This window comes from Telmatherina bonti (genome assembly GCF_933228915.1).
Source record: "Telmatherina bonti genome assembly, chromosome: 10".
Classification (NCBI taxonomy): domain Eukaryota; kingdom Metazoa; phylum Chordata; class Actinopteri; order Atheriniformes; family Telmatherinidae; genus Telmatherina; species Telmatherina bonti.
The window spans coordinates 30217880-30240663 of record NC_136628.1 but is presented as its reverse complement, the minus strand read 5'-3'; the positions used below and the strand labels follow the sequence as shown (position 1 = coordinate 30240663).

Sequence of the window (22784 nt, the reverse complement as noted above, 5' to 3'; positions counted from 1 at the left end):
AACTAAAAACAGTCAGTTGAATATATATCAGTTAATTATTAAGGGAGAAGAGAACGAATTATGTGTAAATGTTGGCTTAAATTGATATACAATTAATAAGACATTTAAATGTAACACTGTATCTGGTGGGGAACTGCTCAGCAGGATACATCACAGTCAAACAGTAGATATGACTTATTCACAGTGCAGGTGGATTTCCTTGCCACAAGGAAAAGAAAATACAGACAACTACACAGGACAAGTGGTGCCAGCTTACCTCTTGTTGATGGGTTTCTCATCCTTCTCGTAGGGTTTCACAAACCACTTGCCAATGCGAACAAAGCTGCGATTCATGAGGCACCGCTCCAGCAGGTTGTGGATAGCTTTGAACAGGAGAGTGCGACACTCGTAGGAAAGGCCGTTCTCCCACAGACCGTCATCCTCAGCTGGAAATAAAGAAGACAGAGAATTTAAAAAAAACTTGATGAGTGGAGTTTGATTGCTTTGATAGTCCTTGGTATAGTTGTTGGACAAACCACAAAGATTTTTCTCCCAAACCTCATGAGTCTCCTGTTCACAAAAAACACTACCAGTGCAGGAAAAAGAGCTACATGTTGCTGCTGACTTAAAGAAATGCACCAGAAATTACTCTTGCACCTGGTCAGGTGGCATATAGGAACACCAGTTGTCTCACTACGCCTACTGTCACACTGCACTGTAAATTATTAAGGTCATTACTATGTTTAAAGGGTACCCAAAAAGCAGTGTCAAATCAACTTGACATGAATGTTTTATTTTTTTAAGCAGTTTCACAATTCAGTGTGTTCAAAAAAGAAAAAAAACATGTAGTTGTGAGTACATCCATCTCTGTAGAAGAATTGGGTAAAAAGTCACTGTGTAAATATGATGAGCTTAATATTCAAGATAAACAATTACTTTAATGCATGAATTGTGCATTTCCTGAAATGCAGGACAACAAATCTAACATGGCATAAGGAGAAGCTGGTAAGCAGGTCGTGGAAATGAAAACAAGCTTGTTCACTCAGACAGATGTTTCACAGAAACCTGTTGCTGTCTACTTTTAGGTTACAGAGGTTTCAGATGCTTTTTGCTACTAAACACAAAGATGATCAGTGTAAAAGTTAACAAACTCTCTCAGCAGAGACCCAATTTCAATGTCACTGAAGTAACAAAGTTAATTTATACATTTATTTTTCATTTTGCTGTCAAGAAAAAACACTTAAATATCTGCAAATGGTCAGGAATCATTAAAGTAAGCAACAGGACTTTATGTTGCAAGTTCATGAGCCTCGTGATGTTGCTCAGATGGCGAGTTTATCCTCTGAATAAAACTGGGCATGATAACATATCTGATGTGATAAAATCTCAGTCTCTTTCCACTCATAGAAAACATCCAGGTGATGCATTTGAACAGGAACCGGAGCAGAGATAATACCACTCATTTAGTAAATAAATGGTGATGGTAAATTCTTGCATTTTGACTCACTCTTAACTGATCCTGTAATTAGCTGAAGAAGCACATTGTATTAAAACAAGACATTTTGCTGCATATTTCAAGTATCAAGACAGTCAAACGTAAGGCATTACTTGCAGTTCTGTATTCTCTACATACTGTAAATATTTTGTTTGTTCATCACAGCAGAAACTAAACAAGTCACACACTAAATTCTAACTTGCTGCTTAAAATAAAGAACTGTGCCATTACTCCCATATCAGGCTTGCTTTCTGAATCACAATCTGCATTGGCCTGAATGCTGGTCTAATCTCATTAACAGCCACTGCTCACATCTTACAGCGCTTAAGCTCTTTTCAGTCAAGTCTGCAGCAAACATCTCCTCAAGTGTGCATGAGCACAAACAAACTAAATACAGAGCGTGGTCCGCCCTTTTGTGTCAACTTGCTGCATCCCAAGCAGGCACAAGCTAGCCCAGAAGTGACTTAATCATAATTTTATTGAATTATTAAGTGAACTCTTGGCTTGCTGTTGAAATGGGAAGGTAGTTGATGAGCTAATTAAATCTAGATGATTGCATGGAAATCTTCAGAGGAAATCGTGCTGGTATTCCTCTTAAATGAGTTTTAAAGGCTCTGTTCCTGAGTTAAAGCTTCTCACATGTTGCAAAAGTACAAAATATAGACCAAAAATAGACAAAGAATAGACAAGAAATAGACAAAAAAAAAAAAAAAAGGTGTATCCCAATACATATATACATAAGCCCAATTCCTTTCACTTCCAAATGCCACAACCCTTGTCGAGAAAGCAGATTTAACTAGCCTTTAAACCATTACATCTAGCCAAAGGAAAAACAACCTCAGGCTAGCTGCCAAGAAACAAGGAGCTCTGTGCCCAACAATTTTGAGAGAAACACTAATTTATCAGGTGCAAAGTTATCTTGAGAGATAAGATCAGGAACACAGAAAAGCAGGGCAAAAGCAGGAAAGAGGAAGGAACGCAGCAATTTCCACATTAAGAATTTACAGCAATTACAAATTAATAACAACAACAGTTAAAAAAAAAAAAAAGAAAAAAAAAAAGAAAGCTATTACACTTTCTAGAAATCATGGATGTGAAAACAGCATGCACAGGATCAAGATCTTTTTTATTATCCGAATAGAATAAAAAAAAAAAAAAAAAACCTGAGTGGAGTGATTTAGCAGCTGGTGTTGCATTACTTTGGAGACATAGCAGGCAAGAGGTTAAAAAGTCAACATGTAAAGAAACTTGGCACTCTTTGGCACTCATAGCACATTAGAAAAGAAGAAAAGAGAAAGAGGATTGGCTCAATTCAATGGTTCAGGAGACATTAGTGCATCTGATAAAGGGTAAACAGTGAGGGAGGCATTAACCCACTTATAAAACAAGAAAACTAGTAATTAAGGCTCCAGTCCTCCTTAAGTCCTATGTGGCTCCTGCACAAACTTACAAGAAACCTCCCTTTTTTGCTAGGGAAACTGCTTCTCCCTTTCCCAACTCCATTTGCCTCGTACGTGGTCCTCCCTGTCGCCTGTTCCTCCTCAGCCCCTCCCTTAAGCAACAAGAAGCTCTAAAAGAGGCGTCTGGTTTACATCAAACATTCCCAACAACCTCATGTTCACTGTGCAAGCTCTGCTGCAACACTTCTTTCTTCACACAACATTTCAGTCAAGAGCAAGCGTTGGTTCCCACGTTAACCAATCACAATCACTCAGAATTTACAGTACATATAATGTCTGTACTAAAGCCCAGCAAGACTCCAAGGCAGATAAGTCTTTGCAGTTTTTAATGTGTTTTCCAAATGAGACACTTCTGCCCAGCCTTAGCCTAATAACTACTGAGTGTTCTCAAGGGAAAACAAATGCTACTAACTCAAAAACACTTTAAAAACTTGAATCCCTGAACATGTTTTTTGACCTTATTGCGCTTGTCTGTACAAGTCCCAGAGTAGCAGCCATTAGCCTTCTTTGGGACAAAAGCAAGAACAGGAGCCTTAGCTTGCATTAACGTTAATCCACATCAAGCATCTCAACATGCAGCAGCTTATGAGGTTTGTCTAAATAGGTAACTACTTTACACTCTCATAAGATAAAAATCAGAGCCTATATTGTCTATTTAACAAAGCACAGTGTCACTTCAGTCACAGTTATTGCCATTCCTTCACCAGGAAATGCAGGGGTCACAGCCAAGGTGTTACATAGCAAAGAGCCACAGACATACTGTCCCAATGTAAACACAATTTATTTTTATGCCAGTATCTTTTTTTTAATATATACATATATATACATATACATATATATACATATATACATACATATACATACATATACATATATATACACATATACATATACACATATACATATATATATATATATATATATATATATATATATATATATATAAAATAGAGCAAATAACAGTACACTTACAATACTAGCTTCATGTTGAGCTTAAATGAACCCATTGATGTACAACATAAAACACAAGATATTTATCTTTTCTGAGGTAGTGAGACAAATCCCCACATCTGGAAACAGAAACTGTTTTGATTTTCACCAGCTGTACTGATGGTTAAAATGGCTAAAATTCCAGCCTACTGACAGGTCTCAGTGTGTACATGAGGTAGGATGGTGGTAAATAGTGGGATGTGGGCAGTGCAAGGGGCCAAAGATGAGTGGCCTCATTTAGACAGAGATTTATGGGCTCAGGTGATGGTTGGGACACTTTCATGTCCCTGCCTCCTGTGAGGCACACCCAGATGAGCTGACCTTTATAAGAGTGCTTACACAGGAGCACAGTAGCTCTATAAAATTCTCTCATCTACAACATCGAAACAAAGCAAATGTCTTTCCAAAAACTCTACTACACACACAATAAACCGATGCCACTGAGATTTTAAGAGAGCAAGAGAGAGAGAGAAAGAAAGATGAAAAATTTGGAAAAGTTTTTTAAATTCTGTAAAAAAATTTCAGGAAGATTTTTAGATGTGCCTCGCTTCACAGTTGCTCATCTGTGTATACACAATTAGAGTAGCAGTCAGTCATTAAACAGTGAGATTAATGCCTTGTGATCAACTGAGCTCAGGGGGATTCTACCAAGTCTGGCCAAAAGGTTTTCTCCTCTCCTCTACTCCATCCCCCTGTTCTTTCTTATCTGCACAGAAGAGAGCGAGAGAGAACACTGTAAAGTCTCCATTACTAATTAATGAATATTTCTTGAGCAAAGAGGGAAATGAAAGAGATACAGAGAGGAGAGAGGGAGAGAAAAAGCGAGATGCACCCATGGGCCAGAGTTCCATGCATGGCCGAGTCCCTGCACTATGCCAGCCAATGAAGACCCATCAGAGGGAGCGGGAGGGAAAAAAAGAGGAAAGCGGAGGGTGGTTCACAGGCTGAAGATTAGCTCTGGAAAATTGATCCCCAAGCACAAAAGCCCTTGGCCTCTTCCACTTTTCCCTCCCAAGAGCCGGTCGAGGTTTATCTATTCATCAATCTCTACATTACACACTGAACTTCAGAACCATCTTTGAAGGAAAAAATCCTGAGCTAAGGTTAAAGTGTATTGAATGGTCTTTAATGCACATTCACAGCCTCACAAGTACATCGAAGGGGACAAATGAACCTCAGAAGTTTTTTGTCCAAAGCTTCTGGACACACTTGGTTCATGTTTACAGCTGCAGTGTAGAAAATTTAAAAATTCTGTTTGACTTTCACAGGTTGTCCAAGTCGATAAAAATTTGGAAACTCTAAACAATAAGTGGCAGTTCTCCTTTCTGAATCCTTGCCTGGGGCATCTGCTGGGCTACAGTGCTTACAACGGCCGTTACATAATCACAGGACTGAAACTGTACCACAGTCGTCGTCGTGTGTCATCACTTCTGTCACTACTCAAGAGACCACATATGCCGTTACAATCTGTAAAATGGAACTACGTCAGACATCTACGTAACAGATGTTCAAGATTTCAGAGATTATAACTCCTGTATTAAAATATGAGCTTGGCTATTAATTTAGTTTACAATAAAAAAAACAAAAGCATGATTAAAAACTAAGCAAATTTCTTGGATGTACGACAGAGGGAGTGAGAAAGAAAATATTGTATTGATCTAGACAAAGTGATTAGTAGCACAGTAACAGCACCAACCATATAAACATCATTTAAAACAAGTTGTTTTCTAGGTCTCACACTCATGCAAAGAAATGACACATTATAATTATTTATCTTTTAAGAGTGTTTGAAACAGATTCGAAACATTCCACCACTGAGGGTTACTTGTGGTTTTAGCTATGACATATGCAAGTATATTTGCTGTCTTTAAGCATGTACATTGGACAAGACGATCTTCAAACAGCATCTCTTGCTGATATGAGGGCAGTTCAATACTTTCAGGTTGAAGGATTTTCAGAGAACAGAGGAAAACCAGGCTGACCTGTAAGAAAGTGAAACTTTCACCCCAACATATTCCTCACAGACTACTGAAATATGCTGTTTGTAACTGGATATTCTGCTCTGAGGAGCAAGACAGGGTTGCTTTTACTTCATCCTTCATTCTAATGCACAGAAGAAAGTCATAAAACAAGCAGAAGAAAATATTTTGGAGCCTGACAAAACTTGGGGAAACTCTACAAGTGACTATACAATGGCAAAGACAACAAAAGTAAGAAGATCACTGCCAAAACAAGCCGACATAGTGTTATGTAACAAAGTTTTTCTTCCCCAATCACTGCAAAGATACCAGGCAATGTATTCATCAAACTGGTAGAAAAGGTGGACAATTTCTCTTATCTCCAAATATTCCTCAGATCATCTTAAGAGATCGACTTCAACACCTTGTGATGAATAGATGTGACGACTCCAGACACCAGAGCAGAGATGGTGCACGATAACCTGCTCTGGGCAGTAGATGACAGTCTCAAATCTTTTGACCTTCTCCTTCACATCTAATAATCTCAGCTTTACCATTTAAAGACGCACATTCTATATGGGGATACAGGAAAACACTCACGATTCCTTAAAGTATTTACCATCCGATTTCTTTAAGACTTGACTCTAAATGCTGTCTGCAACACAAGAGATCATGTCCGTAAGGATCCCACCAGTCAAGAGGCATGTTCAGCTGAGGGGAAAGTAAATCAGGACAGACCAAAGAAAGAACTGTGGTGTTCAGAGTATCAAAGGAAGACCAAGTTGGGCTGGCACTGCAGACTGCAATAAGTAAAAACTCGTAAAAAAAAATGTGACATGGATGAATCAGCCAAACAGACAGGCATCAGCTCTTACTCTTAATTCTAAATAAATAAATAAATAAATAAACCCATGAGTGTAGTGAGGAGATGAAGGACAGCCATTTATCTTTTGTACTAGATGCCCCTGGTCAGGAGACTTTTGAGGAGAGAGGACGATGAACAGAAGATGGCATCTGCATAAGAATGCAAGCGTAAATTCAACCAGTGCGATGGGGGAGGCAAGATGCTTAATTCAGCGATGGCATTCGCTTGTTAGGAATGATTTCTGCGCATGGCCGGGGCAAGATTAGAATTGGTTTTCTTGTTGTGTTAGCACGAACAGGACGGGCTGTCCAGCAGTGTAAAGACTTGGTGGTTCGCTCCCCCCTGCATTCCTTCATTGGTGATTAAGAGCCTGACGTTAAAAGATCCCTCAAGTTTTCTGCCCTTCACTACTCCCATCTCTCCAGCTCACTCCTTCTCTCCTCATCTCCCCAGAGAGAGGGGATTACTGGCACGCTGGTACACACAAATGGCACTTGCTCAAAATTAAAAGACTTTCACAGGCTGCTAATCTAATGAGGGTGGAAAGGGGTGTGGGGAATGAGCGAGTGCCGTTTCAGCTGCCGAAATGAAAGGACAAGAGCGGATTTTCGTGTTTACCGCCAACACCGCACTAAACACTAAAAAGAGACTAGAAAAATACATAAAGAAAAAAATAGCTTTCTTAAATTCCCAAGACACGAGGACCAAAGGCAAAAAAAATAAATGATCAGGCTTGTGGCAAGCTGTAGCAACTGAAGGACATCAACAGCTGAGTGCATGAACTGCACATGCCCTCCAAAACCTAGCAGGTATTTGTCAACTTGCACCTCCAGAGGCAGAACACATTCGGGAGTCCATATATGCAGCTGACAATCGATCAATCATCCTGCTTCTTAGAGGGACAAACGCATCATTTACTCACCTATCAGCACATATCTGACATCCAACTTGTTAACAGCTTCGATAGAGAAAAAAAGCCACAAATCGAGGACCCCAGAAAGTACAGTTTCAAAAGGACACTGCATTCACTCTCAAGTGGAACACACAGGTACGTCATGTTGACAGATGTTCTGACAATCCATCAAGTCAGTAGGGAAATGAGACCATGCCAACCAGTCATCAAAAGAAGGTAAATATTAATTTGACTGCGTGTGTGTCCAACAACAAACAGATTTTTTTCTACACTTCTAAGATGAACTCAGTTCAAACTGGAATTGGGCCAGAACTAGCATCTTACTGGAACTGGTCCAAAGGGGGTACCTCAGAAGCTTCAATAGTGCAGCCATACAAAGGAAAAGCATCTTCAGAAGGGTAAGAGCGATATGGTCCACAAGCAATGACGGAGGCAGATTACATTTGTTTTTGGGTTTTTTTCCACAAAAAACATAGGGAGTTTGGTATGTTTAAATAAAAACTCAGAATGTAAGCGTGCAAAGAAAATAGATTCAGAATCACAGATTTATCAAAAATTCAAAGAAGACCACACCTTGAAGTGAATCTACCAGCAGTGTTGCAAAATATTATTTTTTTGGTGTTAAAATAAAAAATACAGCTTAGGTCAATATTCAGTTATCTTATTTCTAACACCTAAAACACTACAAGTATCATGATTTAACTCCTCCAAAGTAGCAGTGAGAACACGGCAGCATCTACAACAATTTCCAAATATAAATTCTTCATCCCGCTCCCTCTTGCCAGAAATATAGCACACTCCATTAAAGGGTCTGAGCCAACCGCTCCAAGTTATTACCTGGACCCGTTAGGCTTGAACAAGCTGCCCATCCTACCCTTAAGCTCCCATTCTAAGTCCACTTTAGCCACAATGCCCTGTAATGAAGAAGGGGTCACAGGTGGGTTGTGTTTGGCTCAAATTCTAAAGTTCCATCTACAAGACAGAGACCATGTACAAAGATGGCGTTTTCCATCTTCTTCTGCTAATGCTACTGTTACTCAAGAGGAAAACTAAGTAGGTGTGGAGGGGGGTGGGAGGGGTTAAGATGCATTTGCTTCATTTCTGCATGGCTGCTCGTGCATATTGCGTTTCTCACTCAAGTTATGATCGGACTGAGCTCAGTCTTTTATGCCTTCATTTCTTGTTCATCCTCTAAAGCAGTAACACGTGACCTCAGTTCTTGTTGTTCTGTTTCAAGACTAAAGTCCAAGGTGCTGTTTTGCCGCCCATTGGGCAGCAGCTACTTAGATTTGTTAGCCTTCCTGTTAGCACACAGACCAAAATAACACTACATCATGCCAAGAGTCTCAAAAGAAATGAGATGCCCTGCAGATGTTGGATATACCAGTCCGCCTGGCTATGTGATCAGTGTGAAGGGGGTAAATGCAGGGGTGTTAGGAAGATATCAGATTACACAGAAAACAACACTTCCCAATGCTTCTCACTTGCAGGACACCCTTCCGGTGGCGGTCAAGCAGTGAAATAATTTTTCTCTGTGCAATCAATATTGTATCCTGACAAGGTGATCGATGTTCAAGTCTTTCTTTGACAAAAGCTGCAAGCTTTCAGCACTCTTTCTTAACAGCCATCATTCTTCTCCAGATATATTAGGTGGATTTAAAAGAAAAAAGAAAGTGAAAAGGTCTAATGGTAGGTAGTAAATTTCATGTTCAATTCATATTATTTTGCCTAAGTAATGCCAGACTCTAGCTCCAGTAAATTATTCTAACTTAAGAGCTGCATCTTTGCCAAACTGCCCAGTTTCACAGACCTTAATTACAGAGTCACAACAAGCACCCTGGGCATTCCTCTATAATGCACCTGACCGGCATCGAATGACTTTATGAAAAGGAACCATTAATACAGCTTTAAATTTAAAAAAAAATAAAAAAAAATAAAAAAAATCAAACATGCACTCCCCAAAAACGACATGGCATATATGTGCCAAAGCAGTTCATACCTGCCAGTTCATGGTGAATGAGATCAGCAAAGTTGGGATCGTCCCCCCACCAGAAGAGCCAAAGCTCCCTTCGGCCCTGCCGCTGGCTGCGCCGCCATACGCTTAGCACGTCGGCCTTCAGGCAACGGCTGAAGCTGCATAGGATGGGGTCTTCCTCTGTCACCGGGAAGAGGATGGGAGCAGAGGTGGGACCCTGCCACACAAACCTCTTCCATTTGATCCCCGTCAAGTCAGCCTGTAAAGGTAAGAAGAGGGAGAGAAGAAAAAAAATGTTAGTGTGAGTAATCAGTGGTATTCAATTCCTCCCGGTAAACTGTGCCGAGCAGTGTTAAAAGTAGCTTTAATCCCCTCTTATCAGGAAGTTCAACACCCAACAACGTCTAAGTGGAACCCTTGCTGACAAAAATCAGAAAATAAGGAGAGAAACAGGTGGATGAAAAGACATGCAAAACAAAATGGAGCACCATTGTGTGTTGGTACAAAAGAGAAATAGCTCCTTAATAAATTGGGACATTTGGTTGTTTCTGGAAAAGGTCTGTGTACTGGCTTCAGGTGCTTTCAAAATCACCATAAAAAACATGTTCGAAACACATATTTGAAAAGCTAATGATTGTAAATGTAGTCTCACCACCTTAATCCTCATTACTGGTGAGTGCCAGGGGGTGCTTTGCCTTTTTAGAAATGCCGTCTGGCTTTTATACAGAAAACTTAAAATAAAAAAAATAAAAAAACGCCTCATAGGTAGTAAATCACAAGCAGGGTCATTAAGTGTTAAAACAGGAACATTACACTCTACTGCTGGCTAGTGCTGCTGTTGCTTATCAACAAAGTGCCAAAAGATGACTCGTGTCAACCTTAACACATGTGCACAAGCACATGCCAACTACATTAGGACACACAATGCCCCACGCACACACACACACACACACACACACACACACACACACACACACACACACACACACAGTCCTGCCAGCAATCTTGCTTCCTGATTTCTCCTTGTCGAGATTTCAAGTAATCTGAGAGAACGCGGATAGTTTATATTTCAGCCGTTTAGCTCTATTACATTCAGGTTGAGTTAACAAGCCTTCCCCCTGTATATTCAACCAATTAATCCATTACAATTCCAAGGATATGTTGACTGAAGTGCAGAGGCACTGAGCTTGAATAAGTGATTATCCGTAGCTGTGGCAAAGCAGTAGTCTTCTGCCTGACAAAGGATAAGCTGATAGATTTGTGGTGTTTGTAGGAATGGTGATGGACTTGTATTGTATGGCATCAGTTTACGTAAATGTGGACAACAACAAGTAGGTAACCCACATTTATTCATTACCTTGGATCATTTTTTATCCAAGAAAGACAAAGTATGCGTTTAATTTGCTACCTACCACTGACAGAGGGAAATCAAGGCTTAGGTTGCATAAAACCCCATCTCATCATAATGAATCAGAACAGCTGTGTGATCAAAACACCAGGATCTCTGATCACTTTTCTTTTTAAAAAGTGGCAACTAATGCTGACGGCAAAGCTCTGAGATTCAGACAGCAGACCTACGCCTGTCTAACGGTAGAGCTGCAGCAGTTGGGCTGCTCTTTCCTGCTGGAGTGTGAGAAGCACTACTTTACACCTGCACTTTGCTCGGAAACATCTGTGCACACAATGGAAAGGGAGGGTGGAAACAACGGTTAACTGTGAAACCAGATCATAAGCAGCGCAGATAGGCAATTAGAAGGTGAACACCCCCCATCAGCGGACTAACAATGTCCAGTCTTCAGTGGTATTGTGTTTCATCTACCAAAAATGTTTTGTTTTCCGAGGGGCCTTCAGAATATATCAGGTCTTCCCGCCGTATACACAACTGTTTCACACTGATCTGCATGATTATGTGCAGCACACCGAATCGAGCTGACTGAAAGCAATGACACTCATGTTTGAACAACATGACCCTTATTCAAATAAGCGTTTCAGTTACTTTTTTTTTTTTTTTTGGACCCATCTTCGCATGTAAAATACCTAAAACTGATCTTATGTAAATTACTTTCTTTTCCCAAAATTGGTTGTTGATTTAGATACTAATTACTGTTGCAAGTCACATCTAAACTACATTCAACAAAAGTAAATTAAGTCGGAATAATTGCTCCACATTATGTGATAATAAAACACTTTTCATGTGCATTTCAGAGTTTAAAACCTATTTAAATAAACACCTTTTATTTGAAATGACACTGTAAAAAAAGCAATGCAAATTGCTCTTGTACAAATAACATTTAAGTACTGCAATTAAGTAGTTGTAATCTGTCAAAACCACTGGAAAGTTTAATTAGGTTAGTCAATTAGCAGTTTAAGTTATTCAAGAATTAACAAAAGAGACTACATTTGCTGCTCACATCCTCTCAGCAAACAAACACTGTTGTGGTGCCCAGACCATTTGCAAAACTAAAGACTAGGCGTGCATGAGAAAGTTAAATTAACAATCCAACTCATGTCAGGAGACTTCTAGCATGGCGCTCGGTGAAAACGGACATGCCGCTTGTAATTATCCAGTGTTTGCGGTGCAACTGTACATACAAGGCAAAGTAAACCAGATGACCAAATCCTGTGGGCATGCAGCGTTTGACCTTCTTCATTGCTGAGATTTAGCCACTGTTGCAACCGTCACAGATAAAATAGTGATTAATGTTGCTGCTACAGCTGTTGCTGTGCTGCCAAGTTGCAGGCTTCTCTCCTCATCTTACAGTTCCAGCCGTGACCTTTTTTATGGCTCTTTCTGATCACATCAAGACATAGACATTTATACTTTAGTTATTCTGCTAAGAAAGCAACTGAATTATGAATAGCTCCTTCTCCTGGAAATGGTACTCAATAAGGAAAGTAACTGTATGCTTTATGTTATTGTCCAGGAACATTTTGTTGAAACAAATAATCCCAGTGAATGCAACGTTTATGGCTCTCTGTCATACCTGACATCAACATGAACAGAAACAATAACAGCCAACCCAATCCTGAATTACACAGCAATGAAAGATCCAGAAATACACACATTGAACCAATCTAAACATATTTCCCACCACATAAATTTCCCATCAAACAGAGATTAATGACCTGGTGATTAGTAGTACAAATGTAGTAAAGCTGCACTGAAGAGAGGCAAGTGCTGCAGGAAGTTTTCCACAGAGTGCTGATAAGTGATAACTGACGCAAAATGTAAAGTCAGCCGTCTGCATGGTAAAGTTTACAAGTCGCTGTCTTCATTATGTCCCGCCACCCCTTTTTTTTTTTTCCCCCCTTACTCTGTATTTTAATCAGAGAATCTTTTTCTCCTCAAAATGAAAGCAAATTTTACCTCAAGTCCAGACATCTGAGTGAGCAACTCTGCTCCAGGCTGAGAGGAAGGAGGCTGACCCAAATTGAAACGCAATAAAACTTGTAAAGTGACTACACTGACTTTTCTTGGCAGAGGAATACCTCTGTTCTGTTTTACTCCAGTCTGACTCAATATATAGCAAGACTCGAGCATTAATGAGTAAAGTTATGAAGGATTCTGAGCCAGTAGCTCTTGTTATGAAGGACAAGCATCTGTACCACCTGAGCTCATTTGTGTGAATTTGAAGAGCTTGTCGAAAGTCACTTTCACTGCAGCTATTCTCATCTGGCAAGGCTTCACAGTATCTTTTGTTTGAAAATGAAGTAAGCTCAGTATTTGCACTGCTGATTCAGATTGGATCTCCTTAATGATGATGGCTGTGCGATCAATTTTTCTACAAATAATACAGGACTAAATGTCATTGGTGGAGCACTATAAAAGTTAATCTTTGCATTTACTGCCAAGCATATGCAGTCTAATCTTAAAGCATTCTTTTGAAGAAACAATTACTCAAAATAGACATCTGTTTGCAACATTATTCATGAATTCACTTAGAGTTATATTAAATTATTAAAATGTCCAGACAGCTTCACGATGTTACTACTGCACTCTTTCTGGTTCTGTACAAATAAAAGGCTGACTTTTAAACTAAATTGTCTTCACATTCCACTGAGCTTGAGAAAAAAAGAATGACAAGAAAAAAAAAAAAAGTTCCTCCATGAAAGACTGCACACATCAATGCACCATATCAACAATATCTGGGAGGCAGACTGCTCTGTCAAGGATAAAATGGGCCTTCTGCAGTCGTTAGGTTTGTCCTTTCTAAATAAATTAGTTACAGACTGGGTAGAAAAGAGTGCCAAAGATTTTTGTGTATTTCCCCTCCAACAATTAAGCTTTTCCAGACTGTGTGCATGAATATGCCCCAAAGATTTTAGGTGCAATGAATCCACACAGTCTTCTCTCCCGACAGTGTGTTAGTAAATGTTCAGGTATGTGAGCAATGGCTTATAAAAAGGTCCCAGCAGGGTAAGCAACGAGAAGTTTCATCTTTCCTTTGCCAAAGCCAAAAATCACACTGCTGCATTAGCGAGGGAATCTAAAGCCATGGCCACTGGATACAGGCTAGAAGTTTTCCTGAGATGACGCCTACTTTAAGGAAAGGGGTTATGACCTCTGATTTTGCCAGCTGCTCACCTTCCCTCTGGCAACTTGTGGTTCTGGGTCTGAATGGGGGACACTGTGCTCAAACAGCTGCCTTCCTGCCTTTCAAGATATGAACCAACAGGTGAAGCTGCTCAAATCATGTCACAGATGCTCCTTTTTTCGACCAAGTCTATTTCTTTTCCTGTCATGAACAGCTCCTCCCCAGTTAGTCCTGTCACGAAGCAAACATGAAACTAACAAGTGTGTGTTTGCATTTTTTTAAAATACGGAAAATGCTAATATGATAAGTTTCACTGGAGCTAGTTCTCACATAGCTCTTGCAATTCAGCAAATCATGCACTGGATGCTGTGACTAAAATGCATAAAAAAAGGCAGCTTAAAAGTTGTAAAGTAATGCAAGTACAGATATATCGAACTGACACTTTTAAGTAATACAACAAGCCTACAAAGGAAAAGAAAGAAAGAAAAAGTATGCAACAAGTAGTATCATACTCCAGAGGAGACTACCCACAGGAGAAGGAAGGGGGAGAAAACTACCACAATGTGTTCACATTCTTTCTCCATAAAACCACAGAGTGGAGTCTGTTCAGTAAGTGAGTCATAACAGCAGTGGTGTTATGCTTAGTCTCAGTGTGTAGGAAAATGTCAGCCAGACGGGCACAGCACCACAACGACCAGTCTCCATCTCGCCTGTCCACTGTAGCCATCGCTGCCTTCAAGTGTTGTCGTAAACACTGTAATTACAAGTTCAGCACATACAGTCCACCCAGCAGAGCAGAGTACAGAGCAGGGATTTTCTGCAGTGAAACGTTACCTTTAAGGGGGCGGACAGCTTGGAAGCATTGTCAATTTTGCTCTTAAGGCAGTGTAGTATTTCACTATATTTGTCATCAGCATTACAACTAATTAATTTCCAATCTCACTTTCCTACTTAACACAGCAACAACTAAAATCTCAACCTTTTTTATCATCTCGTCACTGCTTTGCAGTGCGATAGTGTTATTTAATCCTAAAGATTTTTTTAAATTAACTTTTTCTATGAGTTGCCTTCAGGTACTTAACATTATCAAATTAATGGCTGTGGAAGCATGATGTTGAAGAGGAGTGCATTACACTGCATGGCTACAAAACAAGTGCAGTTAAGCCTGTTGACAAGCCAATTAACTGCAACAACAAACACAGACTGACTATGTTCCTGATTATCTGGCCAGAGGAAGGACCGCACACTCAAACAACACTTCTACATTTGCAATCAGCTAAAAACGTAAACCAAACCATGACTTTTAATGCACCAATTTCTTTAACAGATTATTAAAGCAACATCTGAGGATAGCAGTAGGTGAGAAACACAACCACAGCTATTTAGGGCAATGTTAACCAGTCACAACTGGAAACATGATGACAGAAGAAAAAGATTAAGAGTGACCCAGTATAGCTTTCAGTCCATTTGACTTATTTAGCTTCGTGTGTGTGTGTGTGTGTGTGTGTGTGTGTGTGTGTGTGTGTGTGTGTGTGTGCGCGCGCGTGTGTGTGTGTGTGTTTGCATTGCTAAGAAATAAAATGCCACAGATTACATAAACAGCCTAGAGCCTGTGCCCTAGTTGGTGTGAATACTAGAATATGAAGTCCAAGGAGATTAAGCCACTAATGAACGAGTGGTGCCATAATGTTTAACCAGTTATGGTGAACAAACAAACGCTGTTATAAACAATCATATCAACCACTTGTTGCAACAACAACTAATTAAAGCTTTCGAGGAAAGCAGACTGCTGGCATCGACAAGCTGCGAGGTGACAAGTCTCTATTCGGGATTTGTCAGCATTCAACAAAAACTGTATCTAACAGCAATTACACAAAACTCTTCCAGTCTCTGTCATAAAGCTGCTGACTAAATTGCTTTGAGTGTTTAGTTTACGGGTCACTGCAAAAAAAAAAAAGTTTTAAAAAGTAAACAAACAGTGGAAATGCCACCAGAACTAGATAGTAAGTTAATGATATACAAGGTGTAGAGGCGAATGAGAGTAAGGAAAGTGCAACTCACTGGGACCAATTCTTGTTTCTAGTGATAAAACACCCATTTCTTTCACTTTTAGCAGAGAATATATTGCTATGTCTTCCCATTATAGTAAAAAATCAAGCTTTAAAAGTGAGCAGAGTTAAACTCAGTGCTGAGTTAGCATATACCAAAACACGAAATGAAGCCAAAATAAGCTGCCAAAGAACGTGCAAATCATCAAAACTAAAAGACAAAGTGTTACAACCAAAGTAAAGAGTCAACATTAGCAAAGTGGGATGCCATGTCCTAAAATAATGTGAGCTTGACAGGGCCTTAAGCCTGGCTAAGCTACTATAGACTGATGCCTCAGTGGCTAATGTTAGCTTAGCTCCCGTTCAGCTAGTTAAAAATGGCTGCTTTCCTTTAGTTTTAAATCTCTTACCAGACAGAATAGATTGGAATGGCAATCCTCCAAGCTGGCCCCGTTTGGTACAAAACAAGAACTCATCGTTCTTCACTGCAAGATCCAACTCTCCATCGTTTCACTTCCCGGGAAATAAAGAACAATTGGCGGATTTGTTTGTTTTCTGATGATGTGCAGGCTTAATCAGCGAGAGATATTTTTTCTAACATTTGGCTGGAGGATAGTTAATTCAACAACCTTCCGACTGCAGTTTCTTCCTGCCGCAGCTAAAAGCGGATAAAAAGAGAGACTGTGTGGTCTCTACGTCGACATCTCAAAAAGTACACAGTAAAAGCAAATTTAAGGAAGCGTAAAAAATGTTCATAAAACAAAAAGAAAAGGGGAGCAAAGAAGCAACTCTCCCCCTCCCCCTTAGCCCTAAAACGGTCTCCGCTTTAAAAAAAATAAAATAAAATAAAATAAAAAATTAAAAAATTAAAAAAAAACCCGTCCTGTCTCACTCCTCCATCGCAAATTTTAGCTTAAAAATGAAATACATCCTGTTACAACCACTCGAAATATGGCACCGGCCTACGTTTTAATAGTTATTTCGATCATAATTTCAGCCTCGGTTCCTGTTGGTTTCCATTTGAATTCATGGATTCCTTTCTTTAATGGCGGCCACAGGGACAACTCTGCCTTCCACAGCCTATTGGCTCGTTCCTGGTCACAGTTTTGTCAAGGTAGCCGAAGATCCACGGATACGCTTCAGACACCCGCAAACATTTCCGGAAAAGTAAAGGTTTACATCGACTTTAATATCATTAATACAAACAGTGAGTAGATTAAAGCTGTAATCCATTAAAATTACCATCCACTGCTCTTTTGTGCATCTGTGAAGCCTTGAACTTGGTATTATGCATGCAATTTTAATTATTCCAAAATCTGTCTCTAAAAAGGAAACCCTATTTGCAAATGTGATTTTTTTTTTTATTTAACTAAAGACTCATTCATTCATTCATTCATTAATTCATTCATTCATTCATTCATTCATTCACCGTACTGCTTAGTTTTAATAAGGGTCGTAAGGGAGCTGGTAGCCTGCCCACAGAGACTTGTTATCAAAATATTGCTCCTCCTTTTGAGATAATATATATATATATATATATATATATATATATATATATATATATATATATATATATATATATATATATATATATATATATTAAATACGTTTTTAAGCAGTCAAATTTTCTACTGTGACACAGAACAAGCTGTTAAACTCATCAGCTCTTTATAAAATGTAAAGTTTGTTTCCAAGGTAATAAATCATGACTATTTATATATATATATATATATATATATATATATATATATATATATATATATATATATATATATATATATATATATATATATACTTTTTTTTCTATCTCAAAGAATAGTTTATTTTCCAAAGTTGAAAGTTAATCGCTGAGAAAAAAGAAAGGAAAAAGTTAATAGTTACTAAATATGGGTGACTTTATTTTGGTAACATTTATGATAACTTCCGTTTGTAAGTATCGGTAACTTGACAATGTCGTGGTCATGAGGGCTGTAATAACACAAGACTGATAGGTATTGCCGCTGGGCCAGCGCAAGTGGCGCTACTGAGCAACAGATTTTGTTACTAATGATCAAACCCTATAAACTTGCTCACTTACACAGTGCACCACCTAGCGCATGTGATGTTGCACTTGCAATTGAAATGTGCATCCAAGGTGCACTGATGCGTCCTTTGTTTTCCTTTACTGCAATAAAATTGGTTCATCTTACGATAAATTACCAGAATATTTCTCTCGAACATAAAGTCTGCAGAAAATCTAACATTTATAATTCTGAAAATTACAGAAATGAGACAATTGCACTTTATTTCATTATTAATTTTTAAGAATCATGACTGGATGGTGAGAAGGTGGAATTCCAACAAATGACTGAATAAATAAACAGATAAATAAATATCCATATTAAATTAATAATTAAAATAAATAAAAACATGTGAAGATAAAAATACATAATAAACAGAGTATGTCATTTTCTGATGGACGCAATTAATGAGTGACAATTGAAAATGAGGATGGATGTGTTTACTGGTTAAAGGGTTATAAAAACAGTCAGACTGAGTTGTTAAAGTGCAGACAAAACATATTCAGACTGTGGTTTCTGGCACTGTGACCTCCAACTGAGCTATGATACACCCACTTAAATAGAGCTCAGGGGAAAATACCTAGACACATCCATATACAGCAATTCAGGTTATGTTCTATCCATAGAAATACTAGATCCATAATCAAGGCAGACATTAATCTATTTTATTAGATCATTTAATCTACTTAGTCTTGTTACTGTTTATCATTTGTTTTGTTTGCTGCAACCATACTGCATAACCAGCATGTTGCTCAAAATGAATTGCCAGGCTGAACAGTGGAAGTTTCTAGGGGATAAATCCAGCTTTGTTGTCAAAGATTGTCTTTCTGATCATCACACTACCTGACAGGTAACCCCGACAGAATTCAGGCTGAAAATATGATGTTTGCACACAAGTGCCAAAACACAGACGCACCAGAACAATCACTTCTGCATCCATCCAGCACTAAAATGTATTCCAGATTTTTTCCCCGCTACTGTTTTTATAATGATAATTTTGCCTTCATTCAGTGTTTGATAGAAGCTGCTGAAAGGGACCCACAAGAGAGGGATTTGCCCTTCACAGTCTGAGACGTGCATTGGTGTTAGATAGCCAACAGAAAACAGTGACAATATTCGTTGTTTGATACTTTTCTTGTTTAAAACAAGGCTGAGAATACTCCAAAATCACATGAATCAAGTCCGCAGTGCTCAACAGGTGTGTTGCGCCTTGAGCAGTTATTGATGTCCCTTCAAATCTGTTTCACAAGTGGATAAGATGAGTCTGATGATCCTGGGCTTTAATGCTCTCAAGTGTCTGCACTGGATGGGATCAATCTTCAGCATCCCAGCAGTCTATGATGTGCAGTCTTGAAATGATTCATAATAATCCGCCTGGCCATGTTTCTTCCATGGCTTTGTCAGATCTGAGAAGGAACTGACAGTTCTTTACATTTTGTTTCCAGCTTCGCACAGGTCTGAGCCCAGGCAAGCTTAGGTAAAACCTCAAGCAGTACTGGGCATTGTGGACTCTTATTCTTTCACCAACAACATCAAGTTACAAGTGTTCCAACGCTGTAAGCTCATTATGGGGAATAACAATTTTAACGCAACCAAAATTTCTTTAACTTTTTATCCAAGACAGACTCTCAGGCTCTTCTCTTTCTAAGCATCAGCACTAAAGTTCTGTGAAACATTCAGCTTTAAGCTGCTAATTATAAAAGAGTGTAAGCAGTTTTGAGCAATAATTTCTCTTTATAAATGCAGGTCAGCTGTTTGGCTAACAAGCTCATATTTTTGTCTCTTATTCTGAGCTTCATTAAAGAGTAATTACATTACCTAAGAGCAAATTTTGTCTTTTTTTTTTTGCTTCTGTCACAACTGCTTTCATTTTTAATCTCAACTTTATTATCTTAAACTGCAACATTTATTAACTCTTTTCAACCTTTGTAATTTGGAAAAGTAAACATCTGGTTATGTGCACATAAATCAGATCTGTGAAACCATGTGTGACTGATCTTTTGCTCTATGCCCCGGAGGAGCATCGGCGATATTTCCCCTTTGCAATACTTACAGAAGAACTGAGTAAACTGAGGCCGGAAAACAGGTGATGACAACATTTCCTGAGGCCACAAAACACCTATTTTCTCCTGAAACACTGAAGGAGTCATGGAGGTGCAGTCGCCTGAAGACAACAAGTGATGAGATTGATTTGTTCCAAGAACTTATCAGGAAGATATTTCACCAAGATCACTTGCAGAGGATGAAAAATGTGTTGACAGTTCAACCTTTTTCCTGTATTTCCAACTTACAATGACGCAAACCGAGATAAACTTCGCTTTTTCCAAAATGTCACTGCCTCTGTTTGAGTCACTCCTGGGCCAAATTAGTTTATCTTGTTGCATAGATAGAGACATCTTTATTCATTCATGTCAAACTTGCATGCCAGATATAAATGATATGATCTGGGGTAGATATGATAATTGCACGCCTTAAACACATTACCAATACAATGAATGACAAGAAATTAAGCTCGTCTTGTGCAGCCTCAAAGGACCTGTGAAATCAGCTTTGTGTATTTCATCTGATCCTAAAGGAACCAGGAACCCCTTTAAAACCTTAAATCTCCCTATAGGAATGGATGATAATCTTACACTATGTGCTCCAGCTCCCACCTCCATGATACGAAAAAACAATTGTAGCAAGATACCATCTGTATGAGACAGAAAAACACATCTAACAGTGCAATAGATGAGCACAGTTGTCATTGCACAGTAAGTAATGTGGACACCAGATTGCTATCATAGCTGTCGATGGGTTTCCCACATTTATCTCCAGCTCCTTCTTATCTAAATCCCACAGAGCTATTCTGTCATGTATATTCCATCTCAGTCGCACTCAACAATATTGGGGAAGCATAAGTGGGAGATAGTTGGAGGTTGGCTCTCTGCTCTTTTGACATTTGATTTAACATGCTCTGTGGTCCCTGCCAATCTGCTATAGGAGCATTTGTCAGACAGCCTCGCCTCAGTGTTGTGTGACTAAATCCTGCATGAGAAAGAGAATAATAAATCTGAGATTTAACCAGAAAGCAAACATGAGCTGAATTTAATGAGAACCTGTGGTCAGATGAAATGAAAGAACTGTTAATGTGCGGGGAAAACTTGACTTGGTCGACGTTAAATATGCTTTAATGGTAAAGCATAAAACAGTCAAGGTGATAACGTGCATGTGCAGCTTCAAGTTCGGACACGCTTTAACATACTTGCTCGCATGTTTTAAGCCTTAGAGGTATTCCTGCTGCTGAAAGATCACAAGAATCAGGTGACATATTTTAAAAGCTTCCTGTAAATCGATGAGACTGACCCCCCTTACCCCACCCCTCAACAGGAGAGGCTTTTTTCTTTTCTTTTTAGCTTCACAGCTAAACCATCAAGCAATTGAGAACATAACTCTGATGTCCGCGCTGCAGGTCAACACCTAACTTGTGTTTACGGAGGCTAAGTGGTAATATCCTTCTCTTCGCCTCAGCAAAGAAATGGATAGTTATGAAGAAGGTTATCATCTGTGTCATGTTCAAATAAAGTAGCCCTCCTCCTTCAGGTGCAGCGTTAAAGCACACGGTAATGTGTGCTCTTCACTTTCACTTCTGCCTATTATTCTCATGCACACACAAACATTTGTGCACTCTGCTTGTTCTTAATATGTCCAAGTACCCACCGATCTCATCTGCAAAGACAGTTTGAGGAGCACTTTTAGAAAAGATAAGAACAAGCACATATTCCATTCATTTGAATAAAGACATTTGGCACAGACTGCAAAATTATAAAGCTGGAGAATGAAGCAATTTGTGAAAAAAAGTGACTGAGAGAAGGAATTTTAAAATCCTTATGTTTGAACTGAAATGGAAATGTTTGAGACTAAAGTACAGAATCACACTAATAGTATTTCTGAAGGGAGGGTAACTATCTTTAGTAATTTTTTTAAAGAATAACTTCTTGATAGCCATCTTTCTACAAAGACATTTTATTAATGAAGCTGTAGTAAACAGTAAACAGGTAAACTCCAGAGCAAAATGCATTACTAAGATAACTTCACTTCCAGATACTATTTATCTACTTGTGTTTTTATGGACCCCTAGTATTCCTTTTTTTTCTCCACTTCTACAATTTCTTCGGTATTTTTAAGAACACACTGCTCACCATGCTGAGATAAGCCAGATGTTTCATACGTAGCACTTTGGGAATTACCTTGTCGGTGCCAGAAATACTATTTTATATCAGTTATTTAAAGAAGTGAGAACAAATTACACATATTGGGGACAGGCTACTACTAACAAAGTGCCTAAAGTTAAGAAAATAGATGTTTGCCAAACTGCTATGTGTAAAAACAACACTGGTTTATCCCTTTAGTTCTGCACCTTTTAATACGTTAATAATAAACAAAAGAAAATCTTTGGAGGACCTTCTGAAAACCTGGAGAACTAACGTTTCAGGTCATCTTAAACGATTACAGGAAGGTCTGACT

At 38.9% G+C, this 22784-nt stretch overlaps 1 protein-coding gene across 5 annotated transcripts in view; it reads right to left on the bottom strand.

Annotated features, from left to right (window-relative positions):
• The window catches only part of med13a (mediator complex subunit 13a), a 66951-nt gene extending 49721 nt beyond the window's left edge, over positions 1–17230 (bottom strand). For all 5 annotated transcript variants that reach the window (XM_079247324.1, XM_079247325.1, XM_079247326.1 and 2 more), the window contains exons 1-3: positions 16629–17230; positions 9660–9894; positions 257–425 (exon numbers count right to left, since the gene is read on the bottom strand). In XM_079247324.1, the coding sequence (XP_079103450.1) occupies positions 257–425; positions 9660–9894; positions 16629–16694 (470 nt within the window). In that variant the 5' untranslated portion in view covers positions 16695–17230. The remainder of the gene's footprint in view (positions 1–256; positions 426–9659; positions 9895–16628) is intronic.
• Positions 17231–22784: the final 5554 nt, after the last annotated feature.